Source organism: Maylandia zebra, linkage group LG4 (genome assembly GCF_041146795.1).
Source record: "Maylandia zebra isolate NMK-2024a linkage group LG4, Mzebra_GT3a, whole genome shotgun sequence".
Lineage (NCBI taxonomy): Eukaryota > Metazoa > Chordata > Actinopteri > Cichliformes > Cichlidae > Maylandia > Maylandia zebra.
Genome location: NC_135170.1, coordinates 1,100,692 through 1,124,745, shown reverse-complemented (window position 1 = coordinate 1,124,745; position 24,054 = coordinate 1,100,692). Strand labels below are relative to the sequence as shown.

Below are 24,054 nucleotides of genomic sequence, written 5' to 3'. Positions count from 1 at the left end.
GCATTTTGACTAGAGACCGGCCCACCAGGTATTATAGCCATAAAGCCTTTGAATGAAAACAGACGCTGTTGTGACAGTGATGTACAGTCTTGTTGGTATATGTGTGATTTCTATACATTTTACATCAGATAAAAACTTTGGTTGTAAGATTCAGATAATTATTTATTAAAAGCGAAACATTTTAAATGAGAATAAGAAAGAAAAGTATTTCTTTGTGCCCCCCTTTCCCTGTTAATGCCCTACCTGCCCCCCTGGCAACACTTTGCTAGACCCGCCCCTGCACAGTTACCAGCTGTCAGCTACACAAAAAGGATCCTGGTGTTATTTGTCTCTCAGAAACAGTTCATAACTTCAACTCATCCATGTCACCTAAAAGGTAAACCTGTTTCTCCATCACCTGTTCAGCTCTGATGATCCAGTAAGGACATCTCCTGGTTTCATCTTCATGTTTCCCTCTCACCACATATCCAAACCATCATGACCAGCAGCTTTACAGCTGTGGCTCCAGCAAACATCAGCTGATACTAGAAAGTAATATTAAATAAATTCTAACAACAGCTGATCAAGCTTAAACGTGCTGCTGTTGTTTAGCGCGACATCCGCTGGTTTCTTCTTTCTGGCGCAAAGTGGACGATAAATAAACAAGAGAGACGATCAGCTGATCATCGATCAGTTTCATGATTGAAGTAGAAACAGGAAAAGGGAGGGGAGAGAATGAGAGAAGAAGAGGCAGCTGTGCAGCATAAAGACAGAATAACTTTTTCCATTGTAGCTGAAGTCCGGGACAAACTGTTCCTTTTCAGCTCAATACGAAACGCGTAATATTTTCTCTCAATACGGAACGATTCCATTTTTTACGGGACAGTTGGAAACTCTACTAACTAACCTTATGAATAAAACAAAGTTCACTATCAGTAACATCACAGCACCCACCCAGATGTATAGAAACTCCGTCATGCTAGCTAGCACAACGAAAATAAACTCCACCTAAACTTAGTTTATATCTGACCCAGATAGACTGCAGCTCATAACTTCTTACCTGTAGCTCAGTTCACCTGACACTCGGACCGGCGGCCGCCTCGGGTCTCTCCTCCCCCTGCCTCCCCTTCCCTCATCCACCCTCTGGCCTCTGTGGAAGCTCCGCCAGAGCCACCACCAAACAACTGAGTTATTTTTACACGTCAGCCAGCACCTGGCCAATCCACCACCTCTCATTGTTCATGCCGTTACAAGAAAAAAAGTCATCGGCCCATAAAAATCACCATCGACCCACCGGTATGCCTGATGGCCAGTCCAGCTATGGTCGTGTCATCAGTTAACCCTTCGCGTGCCAGCTGTGGCACGTGTGCTCAGGGTTGCCGACCCCTGATATAGACAGAGACTTTCAGTTTTAGTTCTACTATTTCACTGCTGCCTTCAACACTGTTGATCATGACAATTTCATTCAAAGACTTCGTGACTCAGTTGGTTCAACAGGTCCAGTTCTCAGTTGTTTTTCATCATATCACATCGAATCATATCATATCAAAATCTCTGTTTTAATTAGCAGTTTTAGACCTATATATAAATATTTTCTCAGTGGTTCCTCAAGGGTCTATTTTTTGTTTATTATTCTTTAACCTTTACATGCTTCTTCTTACTACTCTCACAAACAATCATCTAGCCAATCTTATGTTGATGATATACAATTGTGCTAATATTTTTTTTCTTCTGATGATTGAACCTCTGTTCACAAACTAATGAGGTGCGCCGATGACATTAATTTGTTGGATGCCTCAAAACTTTTGGGAATTAAACAGAGACAGAAATATTTGCTGTTGGTCCAAAATGTTAGAGACTGACAAACTGCTCATATATACTACCCCTGTCTCTGAAACAAGTCAACAACCTTGGCATCATTTTGGAGAGTTTTAATAGTTACATCAAAAAAGGTCACCACAATTACTCTCCTTCACTTACAAATATATGGTTAGGTTAGAAAGGTTAGAAAATTCTAGTCTCAAACTGACTATAAGATATTGGTCCATGTATTCATATCAAGCAGGTCTGTTTGCAGGATTATCCAAATCCTGATGTTCATTCAATACGTAGCAGTCAGAGTTCTTGTATGCAAAAATCTGACCATATTCCCCCAGTATTGAAGTCACATTGTTGGCTCCTGTGATCTATGTCCTTTCTTTTGAGTGGTGGTGTGACTACAGCACATTTGAGAGAAACAGAGGTGAATGTTGGATCTACGGACAGGTCGGCCACTGAAGGTATTTATTAGTGGAAAGTGTTATAGCGCTAAGAAAAATAAAGAAAATAAGCAAAAGATGCACATTTTGGAGGAAAAGATAGGTAAATGGAAAGACAATTAGCAGGGAAATTTGATGATAATACATTTAAAGAGATTTGTTGGCTTAAGGGTAACCTTCATGAAATTTATAACAGAAATGCGGAGCATGCAATCTTTCATCTTAAAACAAATTTGTATGCGAATGGTGAGAAGACAGGCAGACTATTAGCCAGACAACTTAAGCAAATAGACAACCAGAATGTTATCACGGCAATTAAAAAGGATGATAAATTAGTTATATCCTCTTTGGAGATCAGCATGATTTTTTAAAATATTTTATCAAGACTTATACACGTCTGATAACAAAGTAAGTATGGACCTGCTGAACACGTTCTTTGATAAAATGACAATACCACAAATTTCACAGGGGGTAGGGACACATGGGAAATTCCCCTAACAGAGACAGATGTAAAGGAAGCTATCCATGCAATGAAAACCAGAAGGACACCGGGAATCTCAGCTCAGCTTCTCAGCAGTTTTATCACAAATTTATAGATTTGCTATGTTAATTTTTAACTTAAGTATAACATGAAGCTTTTGGATATGGACTGCTTCCTGTAAGTTGTATTTAGGCAGTAATATCACTAACTCCAAAAGGCGATTTAACTGATCCAGGTATTTACAGAGTGATAGGTTTAACCAATGTGGATTGCACAATTCTATCCAAAGTATTAGCAGCAAGGCTGGAGGTTGTACTACCAAAAAATATTCATAAAGATCAAGTAGGGTTTGTCAAGAATATAATATAAGGATAATATGAGGAGATTACTACTCCTGCTGTGGCTAAACAGAAATAACACAAATCCTGTGTTGGATATATCTTTAGATGCACAGAAGGCTTTTGATAGGGGCCAGCTTCCCCGCTGACCCCAGCAGGCCTGGGCCCCATCAAGGCTATGGGGCCCAGGCTCATCTGGACCGGGGCCCACAGCAGCCTGGGGCAGCCGGCAGTTGTGATTTGGCGCTATATAAATAAAATTGAATTGAGTTGAAATGGCTTGATTAGGCAAACATTGGGCAGGGAAGACTGATATAGATTGGATTTTAATAGAACAAGAGCTTGCATCTCAGTTCACACCAATCGATATTTTATCACCAAAAGTAAACAAACAGTGTAAGATACAAAATCCTACTTTGAAGTTTTGGAAAACACAATGTGCTCTGAAACACAATTTTCTTGTGCATCAAAGTACTTACCATCTGGAAGATACGTAGGCTCCAAAGGAACTGCAGTATGGGCCTGTGAAGACATTGTTAGACATAAATACAATAATACATTTTACTCGAAAAAAGTAAAACATTACCTATTATTTAAATGTAATACATTACATCACTTAGTTATTCCCCAGAGGAATCACTGCATAATATGGCCTGAGATGTATTATCACATAATTAGCCTTTAACAGTATACACCTTAGGCCACAGTCAAATAATAAAATTAATTAATAATAGAATCTGATGACTTCCAGTTATACCACAGCAAGTAAATAATATTAGTAGATCTAAAAGGAGACAGGCATGCTAAGTTTCTGAATCTGTCAAGTCAACTAGTAATTATCTGCCTTTGCCAAATTTTAAGAAAGAGCAGGTTGGAAGTTAGTCCGCAGATGATTAAGACAAACCGAAATGAGGTTAACACTCTTTAAGAGTGGGTGTGGCTTTTGTGCCAACACCTCTGCACACAAAAGCACACAGACATCCACAAACATAGGTATTTTACCATTTCCCAGGCAGCAGGGTCATGCTTGAACAGCGAATGTGTAAGCTCCACTGACACTCTCTTCCTGTAGTCGGAACTCTTGTCTTCTGAAATGCGGAACAACACTGCTGCGGCATAGGTAGCTGCAGGGAGATGGCAGCATCAGTTATTTACAAACAGAATTAATTATCAAGTCCTTTCACGAATGAACATATTTTGAGTGTAAGGAAGCTTCTGTGTTACAGAAGTGTATATGCATACAGATCCATGATGGACTGTGTTCCTAAACCTCTGGATGGGGCCTGGGATGTTGAGAGCTCTGCACAATATCTTGACTGCACTCTTTTGGATACAGACCTCCAATCTTGTTCCTTAAATCTGCCGGAGCCACTCTTCAAGTCTACCACTGGGACCACTTTGGACTTTACCTTCCACATCTGCTCCAGATATTCCTTCAGCAGAGGGCACTTTTGGATTTCGTGGTAGTTGGTGTAATGTTTAGTGGAAGTTTAGTGTTTAAATCGATGACTGTTCCAGTCTGCACGCCAGATATCCTTGGGCAAGATGCTAACCCCAGGTTGCTCTCCGATCCATCTATTGGAGCTTTAATGTGTGTGAATGTTAGATAGAAAGCACTTAGGAATGTATAAAAGTTCTGTATGAATAAAGTGCTTTGAGTGCTCAGGTAGAGTAGAACAGCACTACACAAGAACCAGTCCATTTACCAGAACTAGTCCAGCTGTTGTTGGATAGGATTGCCACATCTATCACAACTGTGGTTTTCTGCTCCTTGTCTAGTTCATTGGCCTACAGCTGCTTTTTTGTCTGGAACTTGTAATCCCACAGGACCTTAATCCTGTTCATCTCAGCAACCATTGGTAGTATCTTGGTGTGTTCTTGTCCATATGCTGCACAAGTGTTCCTATATACTACCCCAGACATTTGGTTGTGCTTCTCAGTGTATAAGGTCCCAGCTTGAGTGTTACATCATGCTACCATTAGTTGGATAGCCTCCAGGGCACCTATGCACAGCCTGGGTCCTAACAGGTGTGTTAGACTCCAACTCTGTGCATCTGGTGCTTATGACCTGTTCTTGTGCTGCCATGATCGGAACCTTTTTGCTTTTAGTTCAGGCTTTAATAACCGCTGGTAGGATTTCTTGATGTCTGTCAATGACCCATAGCATGTAGGTGCTTGGCCGTCCATAACTGCTGCTCTTCCTCACCTTCTGTTTTCAGCTGCCTGAGGCATTTTTGGAGCAGGTTGGTGGATTCTAAATGTTTCATCCTGGACTCATCCTGGCTCTGACGTTCACTAATCCTCATGGCTCAAGGTGCTGGACTTTGGGTGGAGACCTCAATGCACCTCCTATGGTCATCTAATTATTCCTGCTGAGTATGTGATGACTAGTAGGGTCTATGTATTCATGGCTTGGATTTTCTTCATAGCATTTATCTGGGTTCTCAAAACCTGTCTCATCTTCTGGAGCCATTTGGCTGTTACTGAGATTTGCACATTGTCATCATAGTTCATATTGGCATGTGGGAGACCCAGGTATTTGTAGTTATCCTGTATGTCTGCTGTTCTTTCCCTTTACAAATCCACCCATTTAGTCTGCATCAACGTTCCTGTCTTTGCATCCATTCAGCAGAACATTCTTGATGTGAGGCAACAGTGCTAACCAGCACCACCATGCTGCCTCATTTACAATTCCACTTTACCTTTTCTTTTCTTTCTTTTCCTTTTTTATTATTATTTTAAGGAGCATAAAATAATCCAGAAGAACAAGGGGCTGAAGGAATATCTGTAGCAGATGTGGAAGGTAAGTCCAAAATAGTCAAAGTGGTGGGAGGGAGCTATAGATATATCTGAGGTATTTTAACGGGCACAATTGGCATGGCCTACTAAATGACTCATAAGCTACATTTCCAGTTTCACCCATTATTAAATGCAGCAAATAGCACTCATGATACACTGACAGGTTTTTCCCACATTCACCGTTTTACTACACAAAAACCTTGAGCTTCTTTTTTCTTAACTTACAAAAGAATAAAAAGCCATAGTGGAAATAAAAATTGAACATAACGTCTTTGGTGTCGGATGAATTTTGTTGTTTCAAGCAACAAGTTTTTCTCCTGCTAAATTTTCAGAACCTACCAATTCCCTCGTTGTTTGAGTGCAGCAGCTCCATGAGTGGTGCTGATGCTCCTTCTGCATCTATGAGCTCTGCAGAGTGTTTGTCCAGGGCTAGCTCACACAGTACTCCTGCAGACACTCTTTTCACATTCTCCACATACGAATACAGCAGCTGGACAGACACACACAGACACATAGATACATAAATCCTGACATTTCCCAACACACATTACTTTTTTGGCTATCCTTATTACCAAAAACATTAGTACCTAAATTAGTGCAGATGCTTTGTATAGGTGATTGAGGCTTGTAGTAAAAATCATTTTAGTGCTAAGTTACATTAGAAAAGCTCTATATAAGTAAGAGTCCACTTACACACTGATGCCAGTGTCGTGAGAATCCGAATCAGAATTGTCAGAATTTTTAAAGTTGGCTTTTTTGTGTGACGCACACAGCAGGAAACGTTCGCCGTCAGAGGTGTTTTCTTTACTGAGTATACTTTGTGTGTTTTTGCAAGTCTTACTAAATCACAAAGAAGGCAAGATGCACTTAATTCATGTTTGCCATGCCAGCAAGTTCTGTTTGCCCGACTAGAGTGTTTTTTGACACAAGACAGTGATGTTGTGGTTACTGTTGGATCACAAAACGAAGGTTCTGAGTTTGAATCTACTGGCTAGCTAGTAGCATTCTTTTTTGGGTTGCATGTTTTCCCTGTGTGAGTTTCAGAGGTGAGAAGCAACTAAGTACAAATATTTCGTCACTGTAATGAAGTATAATTTTTAAGTATCTGTACTGTACTTGAGTATTATTTTTTCTGACACATTTGAATGTTTTAAAGGAACAGTCAGTCATTTTTTAGGTTATTTAACAGGAAAATATCCCTTAAATGTGTGCCCTTCAAGGATATCTGTCATGTGGACTGGAGCAGCCATTCCAATTACCAGCCTTCTAATTAAATTGGCCTCTTGGGTGCATGTGTTGGTGTACGTGAGTATATGAGCTGTAAATAGTGAGTATGACTTATAGTATAACTCGAGTGCTATTAAAACTGAGGGGACACAAGCATGAGACCCTGGTCAAGAGTGCTCATCTACACGTCTCCCCCCAAACCCTCCATGTCTAAGGTGCATGTAAAATTGAGAGGCAGATACCAGTGAAGACGTGATTAGGACTGCCTTGCCAGCTCTGCCCATTAACCACTGGGTAACAAACCTGCCCCCAAAGGTCCTTTGTGTATGGTTATGTGTCATGAAATGTAATGACTGTAGTGTAATAAAAAGGAGGGACAGATGGCTGCACATCACAGCCAGGAAGGCCATGTGGATGGCCCTACCAACTGTGGTCTATGCTCCACAGTTACACATGTTCACTTTAATTTTTGGAATGACACTATCATCCTAGAGGTATTCATTGAATGAAAGACGAAGAACTCAGCTATGAGGGCTCTGAGCAGGACTCACATTATCTCTGTTTTATCTAGTAGTTTTAGGTACTTGTATAATCTTTTGCATTTAGTCATTTAATATTCATGAAAGATGAAGTTGAAATACTTTGTCTAGAAACATCAGTCTGTCACAGAAAAACTGATGTTCAAATCTACTAGAACAACTTTAGCTGGACATTTATATTTAGGATGGAAATATATGAAATCCTACTGGCTTTAAACTCCACAGTGTGTATTTAGTGGTATGGGAACCAAATGTTTTTAGCAAGAAAGTCAGCAGTTTCTGTAGGAGCCTGTAATCTTAATGACATGTCTGCCTTGATGTGACTATTGTTGTGATTTGGTAAATGGAGTGGTTCTTATATAGCGCTTTTCTACTCTACTTGAGCACTCAAAGTGCTTTATACAACGAACTCATTCACCCAATCACATCCATTCACACAAGCACCTTTTTAAAACTGTTTAGTGCTTACTATCTGACATTCACACACATTCACACTCCGATGGATGCATCGGAGAGCAACATGGGGTTAGTGTCTTGCCCAAGGATATTTGGCATGCATGGATCGAACCATCGGACCTGCTCTACCACCTGAGCTACAGCCACCACCATTTGGCAGTTTATAAATAAAATTGAATTGAATATGCATGCATGTGAATGTACCTGTACAAACAGTGGTATGGTCTGCATGCTGGCAATCTCTCCTCTGTTTATAGGGTCTCTGGCCAAAATATGAAGCGCTCCTGTGCAGCCCTCTACTATTTCCTCCATGCGAACGCCATCCTGAAACCAGGAAAAGTGAAGAAAGTCATGCATACAACCATCAAGCAAAGAAACAAAGCAGAGGACCTCTAAATACAGTAGAAGAATTATTATTAGACCTTTTGTTTTATTTTATTTTTTGACACATCATTGTTAGTAGGTGCTTGGAGAAAAGCAACATAAATACTGTGATGCCAAGGATTCCCAGCCAAGTGTCAGAGGGTTCCAACAATGTCACTGCTCATGATCAAATAGTTGATCTCAAACATCAACATGCTGTTGTAGTTTTATTCAGCGTTAGTCTCCCACTGTACAAAAATAAGCAAAACTGCACAATTACTTTTAGAACTCGAACCGTTTGCTTCTCTCTCTGCCCCGTAGTTTTCATCTGAACTTCAGCAACTTAAAGCTGCCCTCGTGCACTCCGCTCTTCTTCAGCTTCCCTTCTGTCTCTTCCACCTGCTCACCAGACTTCCATGGGACTCAGAACCTTTAGCTGTTCTCCCCCAAGATTTTGGATGCACTTCCTCCAGATCCCCGGACTGCAAACTCTCTCTCTACTTTTAAATCACATCTCAAAACCCATCTATTCAAAATTGCATACCCTTCATCATGATTCCGTTTTAGTCAATTTTTTATTACCTTTTTTAGCTTTTATACTTTCGTACTTGTTTTTTATTTTTCATATACCTTATTTTTTTTTAATTTTTTCGTACTAATGCGAGGTGACCTTGAGGGTCTTTAAAGGCACCTATAAATAAAATGTATTATTATTATTGTTAATATTATTATAATAAAACAGCTTTTATAACTTTCACTGACAAAAAAGTCACAAACTATAAACCTAATGGAATAAAACAAAGATTAATATGAAAAACAGAAGATGAACCATCTAGTCCTCATATATGTTTAGAATAGCTCTGAACTGGCCTTGCCTTAAACCGTCACCATCAACTGCAGAAGTCTAGGCTCAAAAAAACTGAAATCTAAACTTAGATTATTATATCAATGTCACAGTGAGCAATAAACATTAAATAACTTGTTGAGATTCAATGTTTGTGCATCAGTAGTGGGTCCTGCAGTACTAAATGATACCAAAGAGAGCAGCTCACTCCAGGTTCAACATTTCTGCTTTATTTCACATTTTATACTCTGCTCTGTTTGTGCGCACACAGCGAATGTGTCTTTGTACTTGTACTACTCATGCATGTCTAAATTCCAACCCCGCATCACAGATGAAACCTGTCAATGCATTCCTGTTATCTTCTTTCTACCTACCCTCATTTCCTTACTTATGTGAAGATTGGTGGCTGAATTTCCATGTGTGTGTGTGTGTGTGTGTGTGCGCTCTCCATACCTGGTATGTGTGCTGTGTAGAGGAGGCATGTCTTTGTGTATCCTGGTGAGCTTTGAGCAGCAGGTTCACCAGTCGTGGAATTGCACCTGCCTCTCTCAGTGATGCCTGATTAGCTGGGCACAGTGCGAGATTCCGGATGAGTCCAACTGTGGCCTGGACACAGAAGAGAGATCAAGACTTGTTTCTGAAGGTTATACATGTAGCAAATCCAAATGGTACATCCTGTTACTGTTTGAGCATTCACTCATCTGCACTAAAGTTTGCTGACCAGAGTGTGGTGCTACATATCTAAGGAAACCACAAGGATGAGAGAAAAAGTTTTCTGCTGCTGCTCATTGATAAAGTTGGGCTGAGGTTAAGCATCCTGACATCAGTGACAGCTCAGTTCTGTTTTGCTACCACTATTAACGCTCTGTAGTTTTCAAGCACTACATGGAGGCTTGCTGATATTTCAGAGGGAGTATTTCCTCCTTCAAAAGTAGATACATGTTATATTTATATGAACGTTCAAAGTTCCCAGTCCACCACACTACTATTAGGTCCAATCATCCCCAGGACCATAGCAATCTTTGCAAACCATATATATATATATATATATATATATATATATATATATATATATATATATATATATATATGTATGTGTGTGTGTGTGTGTGTGTGTGTGTGTGTGTGTGTGTGTGTGTGTGTGTGTCAATTTTTGTGTGGTGGAACTTCAGGTTCAGCCAATATGATGCCAAAAAGTGCACTGCTGGAGTTGTCACTTGAGGGTCATCCCAAAATCTAGTCAATTTTCACAGACACCCATTGTTAGCTATTGTAAAACTGCGGTCAACAATGTAGCAGCAGTTAGATTAAGGCAGATATGTGGACATCCGTTAACAGTGATGTCTACCTGTTACCTGCCCATTTATACTTGCCTGTCTCTAGTCCATTCTCTCACCCTTTAATGAAGCCACTGTGGAGTTGTCAGAGGAAAAAAGCATATCAGGTATCAAGTATTATGACAAATGGTAGAGCAGATGCTGGAGTAGGCAAAGCAGTCAACAGTCCTACTGACACAGGAACTGGGTTAGCACTTCATCAGGCTCCTAAGAGAAAAGTTTCAAAACCTGCAAAGCACGATCATCATGCTGCTGGCCACCTCGCTGGATCCTCGCTTTAAACAAATTGGTTTCTTTAGCCCCAGAATGGCCAGTGAGGCTGTCAAAGGACTAACATCTGAATGTACTACTGTTTTGATGTCCCGGTCAACTCCAGCAGCAGCGTCAGCATCAACATTATTACAGGATGCCGTAGCTGACAGACCTGGTAATTATTTTTACTTTGTTTTGCAGCCAGTCTAGATTACTTATGTGCCTTACACAATCTGTTTATGCTTCTCAGGAAACAAACTTTGGTTATTTAGATGCCACAGTAAAGGAGACCCAGAGAAACCACATCATTGCTGATACCACAGTGGAAGTCCAAAGATAGTTAGCAGAAGCAAACATTCCCAGAATGGAGGACCCACTTCAGTTTGGAAGGGGCAACATAAGATTTATGCCAACTTGTACAAACTTGCTGTGGAGTTCTTATGCCTCATCTGTACTCCTCTGAAAGAAACCCCAGGACAGTTGAACACATTTTGTTCCTGAATAAAAACCGTTTAAAAACAGTTGTTCCCCTGTCATTATTAATTATTTAAATGTTGACAAAATTATTTATTGATAAACATTTGACAGTTAATATTAGGTTCAATTGTATTGTCATGGTATATAGCCTTATTACACCAAACAAAAATAGAAATTTTGTTTATATGAATGAATACATGCATTTAAGATAAGTTGATTTCTTTTACTTGGCAGTCTAAAATTTTGCAACATATTTACCTTCATATTTTATCATAGTAGGCAGTAGCTGAAATTTGGAGAATCACAGCATTTTGAATTCGGTCAGTTAGAGCTCTCCACTGCTTATTGGGCAGTACTCAGGATCAGAGAATGCACTTTTTACACAGGGAGCCGATCTAGACTTCCAGTATCCAGACACAGATCACATACCTCACTTCCTAAAAATAAGCCTGAATTGAGTTGGGAATGCTGTCTGACTGAGCATCAGAAGTGCAACCAGCACTTCTTTGCTTGTGTGTATGTGTGTGTTTCTCTGTGTACCGAATAATGTGTGTACCACTATTATTTGGGTATTAAAGCTGTGACATCCAAAAGCCCCACTGCTGCACTGTGAGTGTGCTTGCTACCAGAAATACTCACTATCATGTGAAATGTGGATTGATTGTAGAAAACAGTCCAAATAGTGCCGTGAACAGTTATGCAATATATTACCTTGTTTATTTATTTGTATTCTTATATCCGACTGTTTTATGGAATTCCTGAAAATATTGATCTTTGAGTGTGTGTTCAGGTGCAGTGGTGATTTGAGATCAATTCTAATATCAGCATTCCCACTGGTGGCATAGATGAAAATCTAATAGTAAAATATACTTCACTGTTACTGTTCACTGTTACAACTTACTGTTTTTATCACGTATTAGGACTCCACACTGATTTTCAATTGGTTACAATTTTTTTTTGTTTTCACTTTTTGACTGGCACCTTCTTTAGATACACCTAAAAATGCTCAGTCTGCTGTTGCAGCATTTATAATCAGTGGGCATTTGTGTTGTGTTGCAGTAGAAAGCAATTTTGCAATCCAGTGTGACCTCTTACCAGTGATGGGAATAACGGCGTTAATAACGGCGTTACTTTCTTCAATAACGAGTAATCGAACTAATTACTATTTCTATTGTTACAACGCCGTTACCATTACCAAGAAGAAAATGTGGTGCGGTCGCATTACTATTTTTCAACAAACAGAAGCCGTCTTCCGCTTACCGCATCTTATATCAGTTGTATGGAAGTAGCTGTTTATGTAAGTAATCTGGACACTACAGCTTTAAGCAGCTGCGCGCGCTCGCGTGGACGGCAATCACAGACGATCACTTTCTGGCACAACACCTGGAGCTAAGGGGGCAAAACGATCGCACGAGTGCTGCTGTTTAACTGAGGAAGAATAAAGTAGTTGTGGTAAGCCAATCACACGACCACTTTAAGATGACAAAGCAACAAGGTGCCAGTTTTTAAATTGTGTTGATAGGCCACGTAAAACCAGAGTCATGATAAACAATATATACGCGACATTTTTTCAGCGAGACCTCTCTGCTTATGAGCAAAACAAAACAAAAACAAAACAAAAACCAGCCCGTTTGTGTTGGTGGAAAAATGCAACATGCCGACCAATCAAAAAATGATACGGCAACATGACATTTGGTTGTTTAAGAAGAGGGGGAAGTTTTTGGAGTGTGTTGTCTTGTGTAGTTAGTGTGTGTTGTGTGTCAGAACAATGAGGCGACTGCTGAATGAAAACAGGAGTGATGCTGTCAGGCCCGCAGGTATCAGGCTGTGATGTTCTCGTTTATAGTAGACAGAAATTATTTTTTTGGAGAGGAACAAATAATTTGTGTGGCATCTTATTGAATGCAGAACACCTGATTGTTATCTAAATAGTTTGAAATGGTTATTTAAAAAATCAAGGTAAAAGGTAAATGGCTGCAAATAACTTTGTTGTTTGCAAAACTTGTGCATATGATATTAAAATCAACAATTTATATTTGCATTTAAAGTTATAAATATGATTCAATAAACATGTTTGTGGCTGTTACAGTAAAAAAAATATTTTTTTGTACTCGGATTTTATGTTTTTTTGTCTGATTTTAGATCAATTGTGTTAATACAGTCTGTCAAAATGAAAACATAACTGTAAATTCAGACACGTGAGGTTGTGCTGAAAAGGATGATGCCAAACAAGGCAAAGTAAATAGTTTTTAAAGGTGAAATGCAGAGGGAAAATCAAAAGTAGTTAAAAATGGCCAATTATACCCTGGACCCCATGGTTAAACTTTTTTTTTAAAGTAACACAATAGTTACTTTTCAAGTAATTAATTACTTTTAGAATCTTGTAACTCAGTTACTTTTGTGAAGAAGTAACTAGTAACTATAATTAATTACTTTTTCAAAGTAACTTGCGCAGCACTGCCTCTTACATACAAGTGGAACTCAATGTCAGATTGAGAAAGGTAAAGGGATCATATAAAACATGAGAAAATCTGGAATGGTATGAAAAACTATCAGAGGATGCAGGAATGGTGCTCTAGATGGGGACACGGTGTGAGCAAATCTGTTGATGTTTTTGTTTTTTTAACAGATTTGATAACATTGTCACTGCCAGTAATGCCTGGCCTAGTGGCACTTCCCCCAACTATCTGAGATACACAAACCGTCCTCATTTCCCCCACGATGCACAGAAGCATCCTCACTCCCTGACAGCTTCCAGGACCTCGAGACTCCTCCAATATGTTATGTTATGGTGGACCATAACATCTTATTATTAAGACTTAAGCACACTGTGGGTATGAGAGGCACTGCCCTTGACTTGTTTAAATCATACCTCTCTGACAGGTCCTTTTCGGTTAACTTGGGCACCTTCTTCTCTTCTTCTGTTGCGGTGTACCTCAAGGATCAGTTTTAGGCCCTATTCTTTTCTCATTGTATTTGCTCCCTCTAGGCGCAATCTTTGAAAAATACAATATTGCCTTTCACTGTTACGCAGATGACATACAGATCTATTTTGAACTTACTAATGAGCTTGCTGTGTCTCTGCATTACTTTCGAGAATGCATGCGTGAGGTCAAAGAATGGTTCCTGAGTAATTCCCTTGTCTTAAACGATAAGAAGACTGAGATTGTGGTGTTCGACAGTAAAATCCCTCGTGTCCAACTTCGTGCTGCTTTGGGTCCCTTTGCTAGCTCTTCCTGTGACTATGTCAGTAACTTAGGTGTATTGCTGGATAGCTTGCTCAAACTCGATAAGCAAGTCAGAGAAATGACAAGGCATGCAAGGGTTGCCACCCTTGGCTAAAAAAAACAAAACTATCAGACAATCAGAGACGACTTATGGACCTCAGGTTCAATCCAAAGGCATACAGTAAAAGAAGATCTACACTTGTAAGATTTGTATTTTTGACTTTTAATCAACTTTAAAGTTAACAACCATTAAAGGAAGCTCAAACAGGACTCCTGTTTGAATGGAAGTCATTGGCGAAGGCTGGGGAGCTTATCCAGGAGATGGCCCCTGACGCCTGAGAAACAGCATATGACTGCATTTAAGAAAGGGAGTGTTTCTAAAAATAGAATCTCCTGGTATAAAATTGTTTGGGGAAAAAGACAGGAAGAAGATGATGAAGGTTTTGTGAGAAGAACATGATTATGTGCCTACAGAGACACATGTAGGTAGCAACATCAGACTTGTGGAGAGGATTCCCTGCCAGAGGAAGTTGTGGAATGTAAGGACTATAGTCAGGGGTGCACATAAGTGGTCTGCAGGTGCTTCACATGTCTTAAAACATAATTGCCAATAATCATAGTTTGTTCCTCAGTAGGTATGGAAAAATAATTACAGATGTCAATTGGATGGTAGTTTGCTGGGGGCTTTCTCTGCACCCTTACTCAACCATCCTGTTTTCCTAGCTGCTCAGGAATCCTGGGATAACTGTACAGGATCAACAGGACCCCAAGACCATATATCAGGAATTCAATGGGGATGTGGCAAACAACATTAGAGACTAACTGAAGGCCAACAGCACAAATTACTATCAAATGCGGGATTTACCAAGAAGATGCTCTGTCCCCGCTGCTGTTATAGGTCTGAACCCCCACAGCCAAATTAACAACTTGGCTACTGGAGCAATTGTCAGCCACCTCCTCTACATCAAGCTGTATGCCATGAGTGAATCACATCGATTCACTGGTCCATACCACTGGGATCTACAGCAACGACATCAGAATGTCCTTCGGACTGCAGAAGTACAGTTGCATGGTAACTAGGAGAGGGAAAATAGTGGCATCAGTTTAGCTCACTGCATTGACCACATTCCATATGGCTGAGAACCATATAATTATGATATAATTATTAATTAATAAATTCATTTTCTTTTGGATGTGATATTTAAACAACTATTTTTATTGTTCCAGAATTTTCTTATTGGTATCTGCTTCAACAGTAACTTACATTTATTTTTATATCAAGAAAAGTACTTAGCTTAGAAATGGGCTTAGAAATGTCAGTGTGTTTAGCCTGTCAAGGGGATTAATAAAACTAAGAAATAAAGAAACAAAACAAAAAACAAAAAAAAATAGATGGCCAAATTTAATGTAATTTGGTAGAGAAGTGGGGCATGGATCAACAAAGCAGTGTAGTTTGGTGTAGGTCTGGTCTTTGTACCAAGAAAAAAACAACTGACATAGGACACGGGTCTTTAAACTCTATGGGTGTTTGAAATGATTTATTTATATATAGAACAAAAAACCTTAAAGATTCTGCAATGAGAATATAAACAGAGTCACAATAGAGCTTTTTTAAACACAAATAGTCACCTTGTGATGAAATGTGTGTGTTTCAGTTTAATGGTAAATGGACTGATTCTTATATAAAGCGCTTTTCTACTCTCCTGGAGTACTCTATACAACATGCCACATCCACATTCACACAAGCACTGTCTTCTATGCTTTTAAGTGCTTTCTAACTACCATTCATACACATTCATATTCAAATGGATGCATCAGAGAGCAACTGGGGGTTAGTATCTTGCCCATAGATTCATTTATTTATTTATTTAGGACAGTGCATGTTAATGAACATAAATGTAAAAAAAAAAAATTACATGAATGTAAACATACCAGATTATAGCCAAGGGCTAATTTCCATCTGTTGTCCTTAAGCATAAAAATAGACATAATAATTCATAAAAATTCATCATTCATTCATAATAAAAACTCCATCATCAAACTTACACATACACACCATTCTGTTCCCAAATAAAACATTAAAACTATACAACTTATACAAGATATTTGGCAGGATATCCTTGCGGATATCTAGGGGTAGCCGGGGATCGAACTACCAACCTTCCAATCAGTAGATGACCTGCTCTACCTGTGGAGTGAAACAATTATGTGAAAAACAATAAGTACAATGTAAGCTCAAAACAGCAGGGAAGTCTAGATTGGAATAATAGTAGTCTTACATAGTACAACACAGCAATGTCTAATGCATGTTGCTATGCTGTGTATACTATTGCTGTTCAGACAAAAAGAAGCAACATGAAGAGGTTGCATTACTGAACTGTGTTATATTCAGGATTCTAAAAGAAGGTGAAGATCTTCCTGCTAAATACAGTGCATGTATATACTTATAATAACTAAACTGAACTGAACAGGTAGTTTTACCAATGTTACCAGTTTACTGAATGATTACTGCAATTATTATGCAGGCAAAAGGCCTCTGCAAATACCAAGTGGATTATCAATATGTTGTTCTTGTGCACCTCTGTTCACTGATGAATCACCTTGCAGGCTTTTAAATTGTCTTTCTTTTCAATTTTTACTTCAGTAAATAGGACCCTGGTACAATGAGTGCTCTCTCTCCCACTTTTTAAGAATCAATCCTTCCCTTTGTCTTTTCCTCACTAAGAAACAAAGCAAACAGCCTTCTTGCTCGAGCTTTTAGTGTCTCTCTTTCTCTTATCCATCTGTCTGTCTTCCCAGGGACATTATGCACCACTAGGAGTTGTCACAGATGAACTATTTTAGGGAAGTGGGTAATGGGAGGTGTATGTCATGATGTGTGTGTTTGCTTGTGGTGTAGCTACAAAGGTGGTGGTAGTACTATTACCTTATGTCTATCAAAAACTCAACCTGACACTATGTAAAGAGGGGTGTCATTTACATCCTTAACCTTTTTTCTTACCACTCCTGTGCTCCTTCTCTGTTCTTTACCTCTGGCATCTTTTCTTTGCTTTAATCTCTCCCATCATCTCTCTTTTCTTCTCTTTTATTTTGGCTTAAAATATCTATCTATATCTATATAAAGTGTACACTTACAAACCTGTCAAACCTGCATTTGGTAAATGGCCTGCATTTGTATAGCGCTTTACTCAGTCCCTAAGGACCCCAAAGCACTTTACACTACATTCAGTCATCCACCCATTCACACACACACATTCACACACTGGTGATGGCAGCTACGTTGTAGCCACAGCTGCCCTGGGGTGCACTGACAGAGGCGAGGCTGCCGGACACTGGCGCCACCGGGCCCTCTGACCATTTGAAACGTTGGCTACCATAGCAGTACAGTATTACAGTCCATTTTTATGGACTACCAAATTTTCATTCCTATTTCTTATCTAAAGATTGCTACATGTTTCAAAAATGATCAAACCAAAATTTCTAGACAGTGAAGACAGTGAATCTCAGTGAACTGAACTTTGGAAATACCTACTCGGGTAACAGAGTTTTTAAATTTCAGCACCCCTAAGTTGTTATCAAAATGTAAAAGTTATTATTAAAAATCAATAATTCTCCCTCCAAACCACAAAGTGGGAGTGAAATCTTTCCATCAATCCAGATCAAAACTTCTAGACACAAATGTTTAAGTACTTTCAAAATGACTTAGAACCCCAACTTACAACTCATACAATACAAAAATCTCCACAGAATACACGATACAGGACAAAGGATGCTCCTAATGGGTCTTGCAGACACAAAAATATGCACCCACTGCACGGGCAATTCCATTGAGAACGATATGCATGTTATGTGGTCTTGTATGCCTGTCCATATTACATTCTATGACAAATTCTTTCTCTCACACACACACACACACACACACACACACACACACACACACACACACACACACACACACACACACCAAAATTGTATATCTGCTTGTGTAGCGCTCTATAATTTGTCTTTTTGGTGCTGTATATCATTTGAGTGCACTTTATTACAAGGCAGCAGATGGAGACCCAGCATGTCTGTTTACTTCACCCTCGACTTTCCCCCCACCTCCATTCTTTTCTCTCTCTTTTTCCTATTTCTCACTTTCTTCTTATTTTTTGCCAATCTGGCCTTTACCCCATCTGCTATCCACTACACAATAATATGAATAATAAAATACAGTAAATAAATAAAAGTGTACACTACAAAGAATTCAGACCATAATTCTGCTTGCTGGACAGGACAGGTTAAAAAATAATAACAAATAAAAACATTTTATTTTTCAACTCACTTTTGTCTTCCTTCTGCTTCTCTCATTCCAGAGGTGCAGCACCAGTCTACAGGCATCCAGATCTGATCACAAGCTGTTTATAAAGTGGGGTCATGATCAGAGATGGGCAGTAACGCGTTACAGTAACGCGTAATCTGATTACTTTTTTCAAGTAACGAGTAAAGTAAGGGTTTACTATGGCAAAAAAAAATTTGTATGATGGATTATGCAGAAAAAATAGAATTGGTCTGAAAGATCTATCGCTTTATCACCTATTCAGGTTGTAAATCATGTTTTTAAAAAGTAACTAAGTAACTAAGTAATTAATTACTTTTGAAAATAACTAATCAGTAAAGTAACAGGATTACTTTTGGGGGGAAGTAATCAGTAATTAGTTACTGATTACTTTTTTCAAGTAACTTGACCAACACTAGTCATGATAGAAGTCCCACTCTGAGTGACAGTCTCTGATATAGCTGTTTTGTCAGAGTCTCAGTCATTGTATTCTCATCAGTTGCTGCAGGCCTGGAGTATCTGCCCAGGTTGCAGGTGACGACAATTCAGACATAGCAGTGTCCTTTGCTGTGTTGTGATGGACCTTGAAGAGACGCCCTCTTCTGGGACAACTGCTGCCATCAACCATGACCTCCTTTTATATACTTACATATATATTTAATTTCTTTTTTAGATTTTTTACTTTTAGATTTAGATTAATTTATTTATATTGTATTACTCAGATGGCAAATCAATGCACAAAATCACATTCTGATGTGCACTAACTGGTGTGTGTTATAAATGAGAATAAAGTAGCTATTCTATTCGCTTGTGCTGAGCTAACACTTGTGGTTGAGCAGGGAGTAGTCCTATTGCTCAATAAGGCCGTGGATATGTCTCTGCATTTAGTCAGGCCATTGTGTCTCATGAAATGATGAATGATTTCAACTCCTACTGACCTTGGCGCTACTTAGGACATGTCCATCACATTCGGACGGCTCTGATTTCACTTGAACAAAACAAAAGCACTCACTTCCACTGGTACTTGTAGAATGAGCACTCGGTAGCTTTCTTATGATGCTGCTTTGTTGAACGTGTATCCAGCATGGGTTATAACAGCACAACAATGGGTGTGGCAGCTAAGAGAAGAACTGCACATAGACAGCCCTGCCGCAAAGCATGTCATGGTGGCGTAAAGCCGCAACACCCACCCGCTCGACACAGGCAACCCAGTATATGACATCTCCCCCCTTTTCATGTTATTTCCAATAACAAACCCCAAATAGAACAGCAACGACACAATGATAACATGTGACACTATAATAGCCTCTGGGCGGTTCTCTTAAGGACCCGAGCACAATTGGCTTACTGTCGGCCTGAAGGGCAGTGTCCACAAAACAGGACTTATTAAACATGGTAAACCTTTAAGGTAATTAACTCAACCAGGTAGCAGCAGTATTGGTTGCAGCTCAAAACACAAGTGCAAAACAGCAACAATACAGCATTCCCACTCCCCGGTCCTTCCTTCTCTCCCATTACCCCAGTGTCTACAGATCCAGCCTGTTGACTGGCTTGCGTACCCGGCCGCACCTCCTGCGTAACTGATCCGGTACGTCGCCGTGAGTGGGTGCAAGCGTTGGGGCCAGACTAGGGGCCAAAGGTGGGGTCTCTGGAGTGGACACACCAGCGCACTGAGAAGGCAGCTCCTCAGTGTCCACAGTGGGTGTTGGAAGGGGCTGTGGCATAGCCCGTGGAGATGGTTCGAGGCGAAGATGGCGGCGGTTCCATCGCAGCACCGCACCTTGGGGTGTGGCAACGAGATAGGATGTCGGAGAGACGCTCTCCTAGGAGATGATGGCCGGCATTGCCCAAGCCTTCTCCTGGTCCAGCTTAGTTAGGACAGCATCCCCTGGATGGAGTGGAGGTAGGGGCTTAGTACCATGGCGGCGGTCGTAGTAGAACGCCTGCTTGGCCTTCTGACCAGCATCCCTTCGTTTAACCTCTCTTTTGTTGGGCCATTTAGGTTGAAGATTCTTCTCCAAGGTAGGCAGGGTTGTCCTGATCTTCCTCCCCATAATAAGTTCCGCTGGGCTGAAGCCTGTAGTGGTATAGGGAGTAGACCTAAAGCACATTAGTACTATCAGTGGGTCATTGTGCCAGAGGATTTTCTTTGCAGTCTGTACTGCCCTCTCCGCGTGACCATTTCCCTGTGGGTGGTGGGGACTAGACATTCTGTGGGCAAAATCCATCTCTCTCGCGAAGGCCTGGAACTCAGAGCTGGAGAACTGAGGGCCATTGTCACTCACCACCTCGTCAGGGATCCCAAACCTAGCAAAGGTCAACTTCAGTTTCTGAACAACTTGGCCACTGGTAGGTGCAGTATTTCCAGAAAACGTGAGTAGTAGTCCGACACAACAAGGTAATTATTCCGCTTGTGTTCACAGAGATCCAGGGCTATCCTTTGCCATGGACGATCCGGCAAAGGTGTGGAGATGAGCGGCTCCCTTGTCTGTGTTGGCCTCTGTGCCAGACATGTGTGGCACTGCAGCACTGCATTCTTTAGCTCAGTGGAGAGCCCCGGCCACCACACAGATGAATTAGCCCTATCCCTGCACTTGGCGAGGCCTTGGTGCCCTTCATGTAGTTTGTGTAGAATGGCTGTTCTCTGTGACTTTGGAATGACGATTCTGCAGCCTCGTATAACCAGGCCGTCAGCCTCTAATAGCTCGTTTTTCACTTTCATGTACGCTTTAATGTTCAATGGCACACTAGCTCCGTATGCAGGCCAACCCCTGCGTATGTACGTAATGACAGTCTGTAGTTCAACATCCGTTGCAGTGGCTGCTTTAATGCTTTCCATTCGGCTTGGGGACGCTGGAATGCCCTGTAACACGGTGGCTATGTAGCAGTCCACTTCACTGTGAGTGCTAGTGTCATCCTCAGCCCGAGTCTGTGGACTTCGTGACAACGTATCGGCGATGACAAGCGTTTTGCCAGGGACATAGATGGCCTCCGGCTTGTACCTCATGAGCCTCATCAGGAGGCGTTGACACCTCAATGGAACATTGTCAAGGTCCCGGCTATTGACCAGGGGCACCAAAGGTCTATGGTCGGTCTCAAGCCTGAAGCGATCTAAGCCACATAGATACTTATCAAACTTCTCACAGGCCCAAACACTTGCCAAACACTCCTTTTCGATTTGTGCGTAGCGTGTTTCAGCCTCCGTGAGGCGTCTAGAGCAGTAGGCAACAGGTTTCCACTCTGCACCATGAAGCTGAAGCAGCACAGCCCCAAGCCCGTAGCTACTGGCATCGGCAGATACGGCTGTGAGTCTGTTGACGTCATAGAAGGCAAGAACAGGTGCTGATGTAAGCGCTCTCTTTATGTTCTCGAAGGCTGCCTGCTGTGGGTGATCCCAGGTCCAACTGTTTTTGCTTTTAAGCAACTCGTACAGTGGCTGGCATACTGTGGCAAGAGCAGGAATATATCTGCCCAGGTAATTAACCATTCCTAGGATCCGTTTAAGCTCTTGCACATTTTCTGGTGACGGCAGCTGAAGAATGGCGTTCACTTTCTTAGGGTCTGGCCTGACCCCAGAATAGTCGATCAGGTGCCCTAGGAAGCGAAGCTGGCTCTGTCTGAAGGAGCACTTCTCTCCTTGAGAGCTTCAATCCGGCTAACTCAATGCGCTGCAGCACCTTCTCAAGTCGGGTGTCGTGTTGTTCCATGGTGGCCCCATAGACCAGGATGTCATCCATAAAGACCTCCACACCTTCTAGCCCCTCTAAGGTCTCCAAAATCTTTCGCTGAAAGATCTCTGGTGCACTTGTTATCCCAAAGGGCAGCCTATTTGGCAATACCTGCCAAATGGCGTGATGAATGTCGTTAGTTTGCAACTCTCGTGATGCAATGGGATCTGCCAAAATCCACTGGCTGCATCCAGCGAGGAGAAGACCGTTGCCCCACTCAACCTGGACATGGTTGCCTCAGGGGTAGGCAAGATATAGCGCTCTCTTTTGACAGACTTATTCAGTTTTGTCAGATCGACGCAGATCCTGGCCCTTGCTGTGTTCTTCTTCAAGACAGGCACCATTGGGGCACACCATTCGGTAGGTTGGGTCACCCTCTCAATGACACCATGGTTCTCCATTCTTTGTAGTTCCTCCTTCACTTTCTGCAGCATGGGGAAAGGCACACGGCGTGCCGTATACACTGCGTATGGCACAGCATCGTCCCTTAACTGAATTTTGACTGGCTCAGTTTTTAGTGTTCCGTGTTCACCGTAAAGTGGTTGGTTCCTGGTGGGTGTGATCGTTGCTTCATCAATTCTTCTCACCAGGTTCATCTGCACTGACAAGGAGCGGCTGAGAAGGTTGCTAACTCTGCGTCCACGAACCACATACACCTTGGATAGGTAGTCTTTGCCTTCATAACTTATTGTGGCCTTTAAGTAGGTCACGAGCAGTTGTCCAAGCATTTCACTACATATCGTACTGTGTATGACTGTGTACGTGACAAATAAAATTTGAATTTGAAGTAGCCGAGACATAACAGCTCTCCTCCTGTACTGAGCCTCCCGCATCTCCCTGCAAGCTGACCTGCGCTGCGACCACCTCTGACTGTCTGACAATCTGGGTCGTTTGCGCCAACGTGAGGTCCTTCATCAGCTGTAGCCTGCGGGAGAGGTCCTTGTCTCGTATCCCGACCACAATACGATCGCGGATATTTTCCTCTTTACATGCACCAAACTCACAGTGCTCTGAGAGGTCATACAGGGCTCGGATAAAACTCTCCGCCGTTTCACCTGGCCGCTGGACACGCTGGTGAAAACATGCTCTCTCATGTATAATGTTCCTCTGCGGGAAAAAATACTCGTCGAACTTCCTCATTACGACAGCGAAGTCGTCACGTCTTTCATCGGCGGCGAAGGTGAGTGACTTGTAAATGTTCTCTGCTTCATTTCCCATCACATAGATTAGGCAGCTCACCTGTACTTGTCCTTCGTCTTTGTGGAGTTTCGTTGCGATCCTGTAGCGCTCGAAACGCTGTTTCCAGTCGGGCCATTCCGTCGGCTTATCGAAAGGGAAGCTTGACGGGGGATTAAACTTAGCCATTCTGTTGTTTTCTCCCTTATGGCGTTATTCCGGCGATGGTCCGGGTCACTTCTGACATCATGTAGA

The 24,054-nt window shown here is 41.2% G+C and overlaps 1 protein-coding gene across 2 annotated transcripts in view; it reads right to left on the bottom strand.

The window, feature by feature from the left end:
• jupb (junction plakoglobin b) overlaps positions 1-24,054 on the bottom strand; it is a 113,960-nt gene that overhangs the window by 1,622 nt on the left and 88,284 nt on the right. For both annotated transcript variants that reach the window (XM_004575797.3, XM_004575798.3), the window contains 5 exons: positions 9,738-9,890; positions 8,282-8,401; positions 6,195-6,345; positions 4,059-4,180; positions 3,536-3,578 (listed from right to left, as the gene is read on the bottom strand). In XM_004575797.3, coding sequence (XP_004575854.1) covers positions 3,536-3,578; positions 4,059-4,180; positions 6,195-6,345; positions 8,282-8,401; positions 9,738-9,890 — 589 coding nt within the window. The remainder of the gene's footprint in view (positions 1-3,535; positions 3,579-4,058; positions 4,181-6,194; positions 6,346-8,281; positions 8,402-9,737; positions 9,891-24,054) is intronic.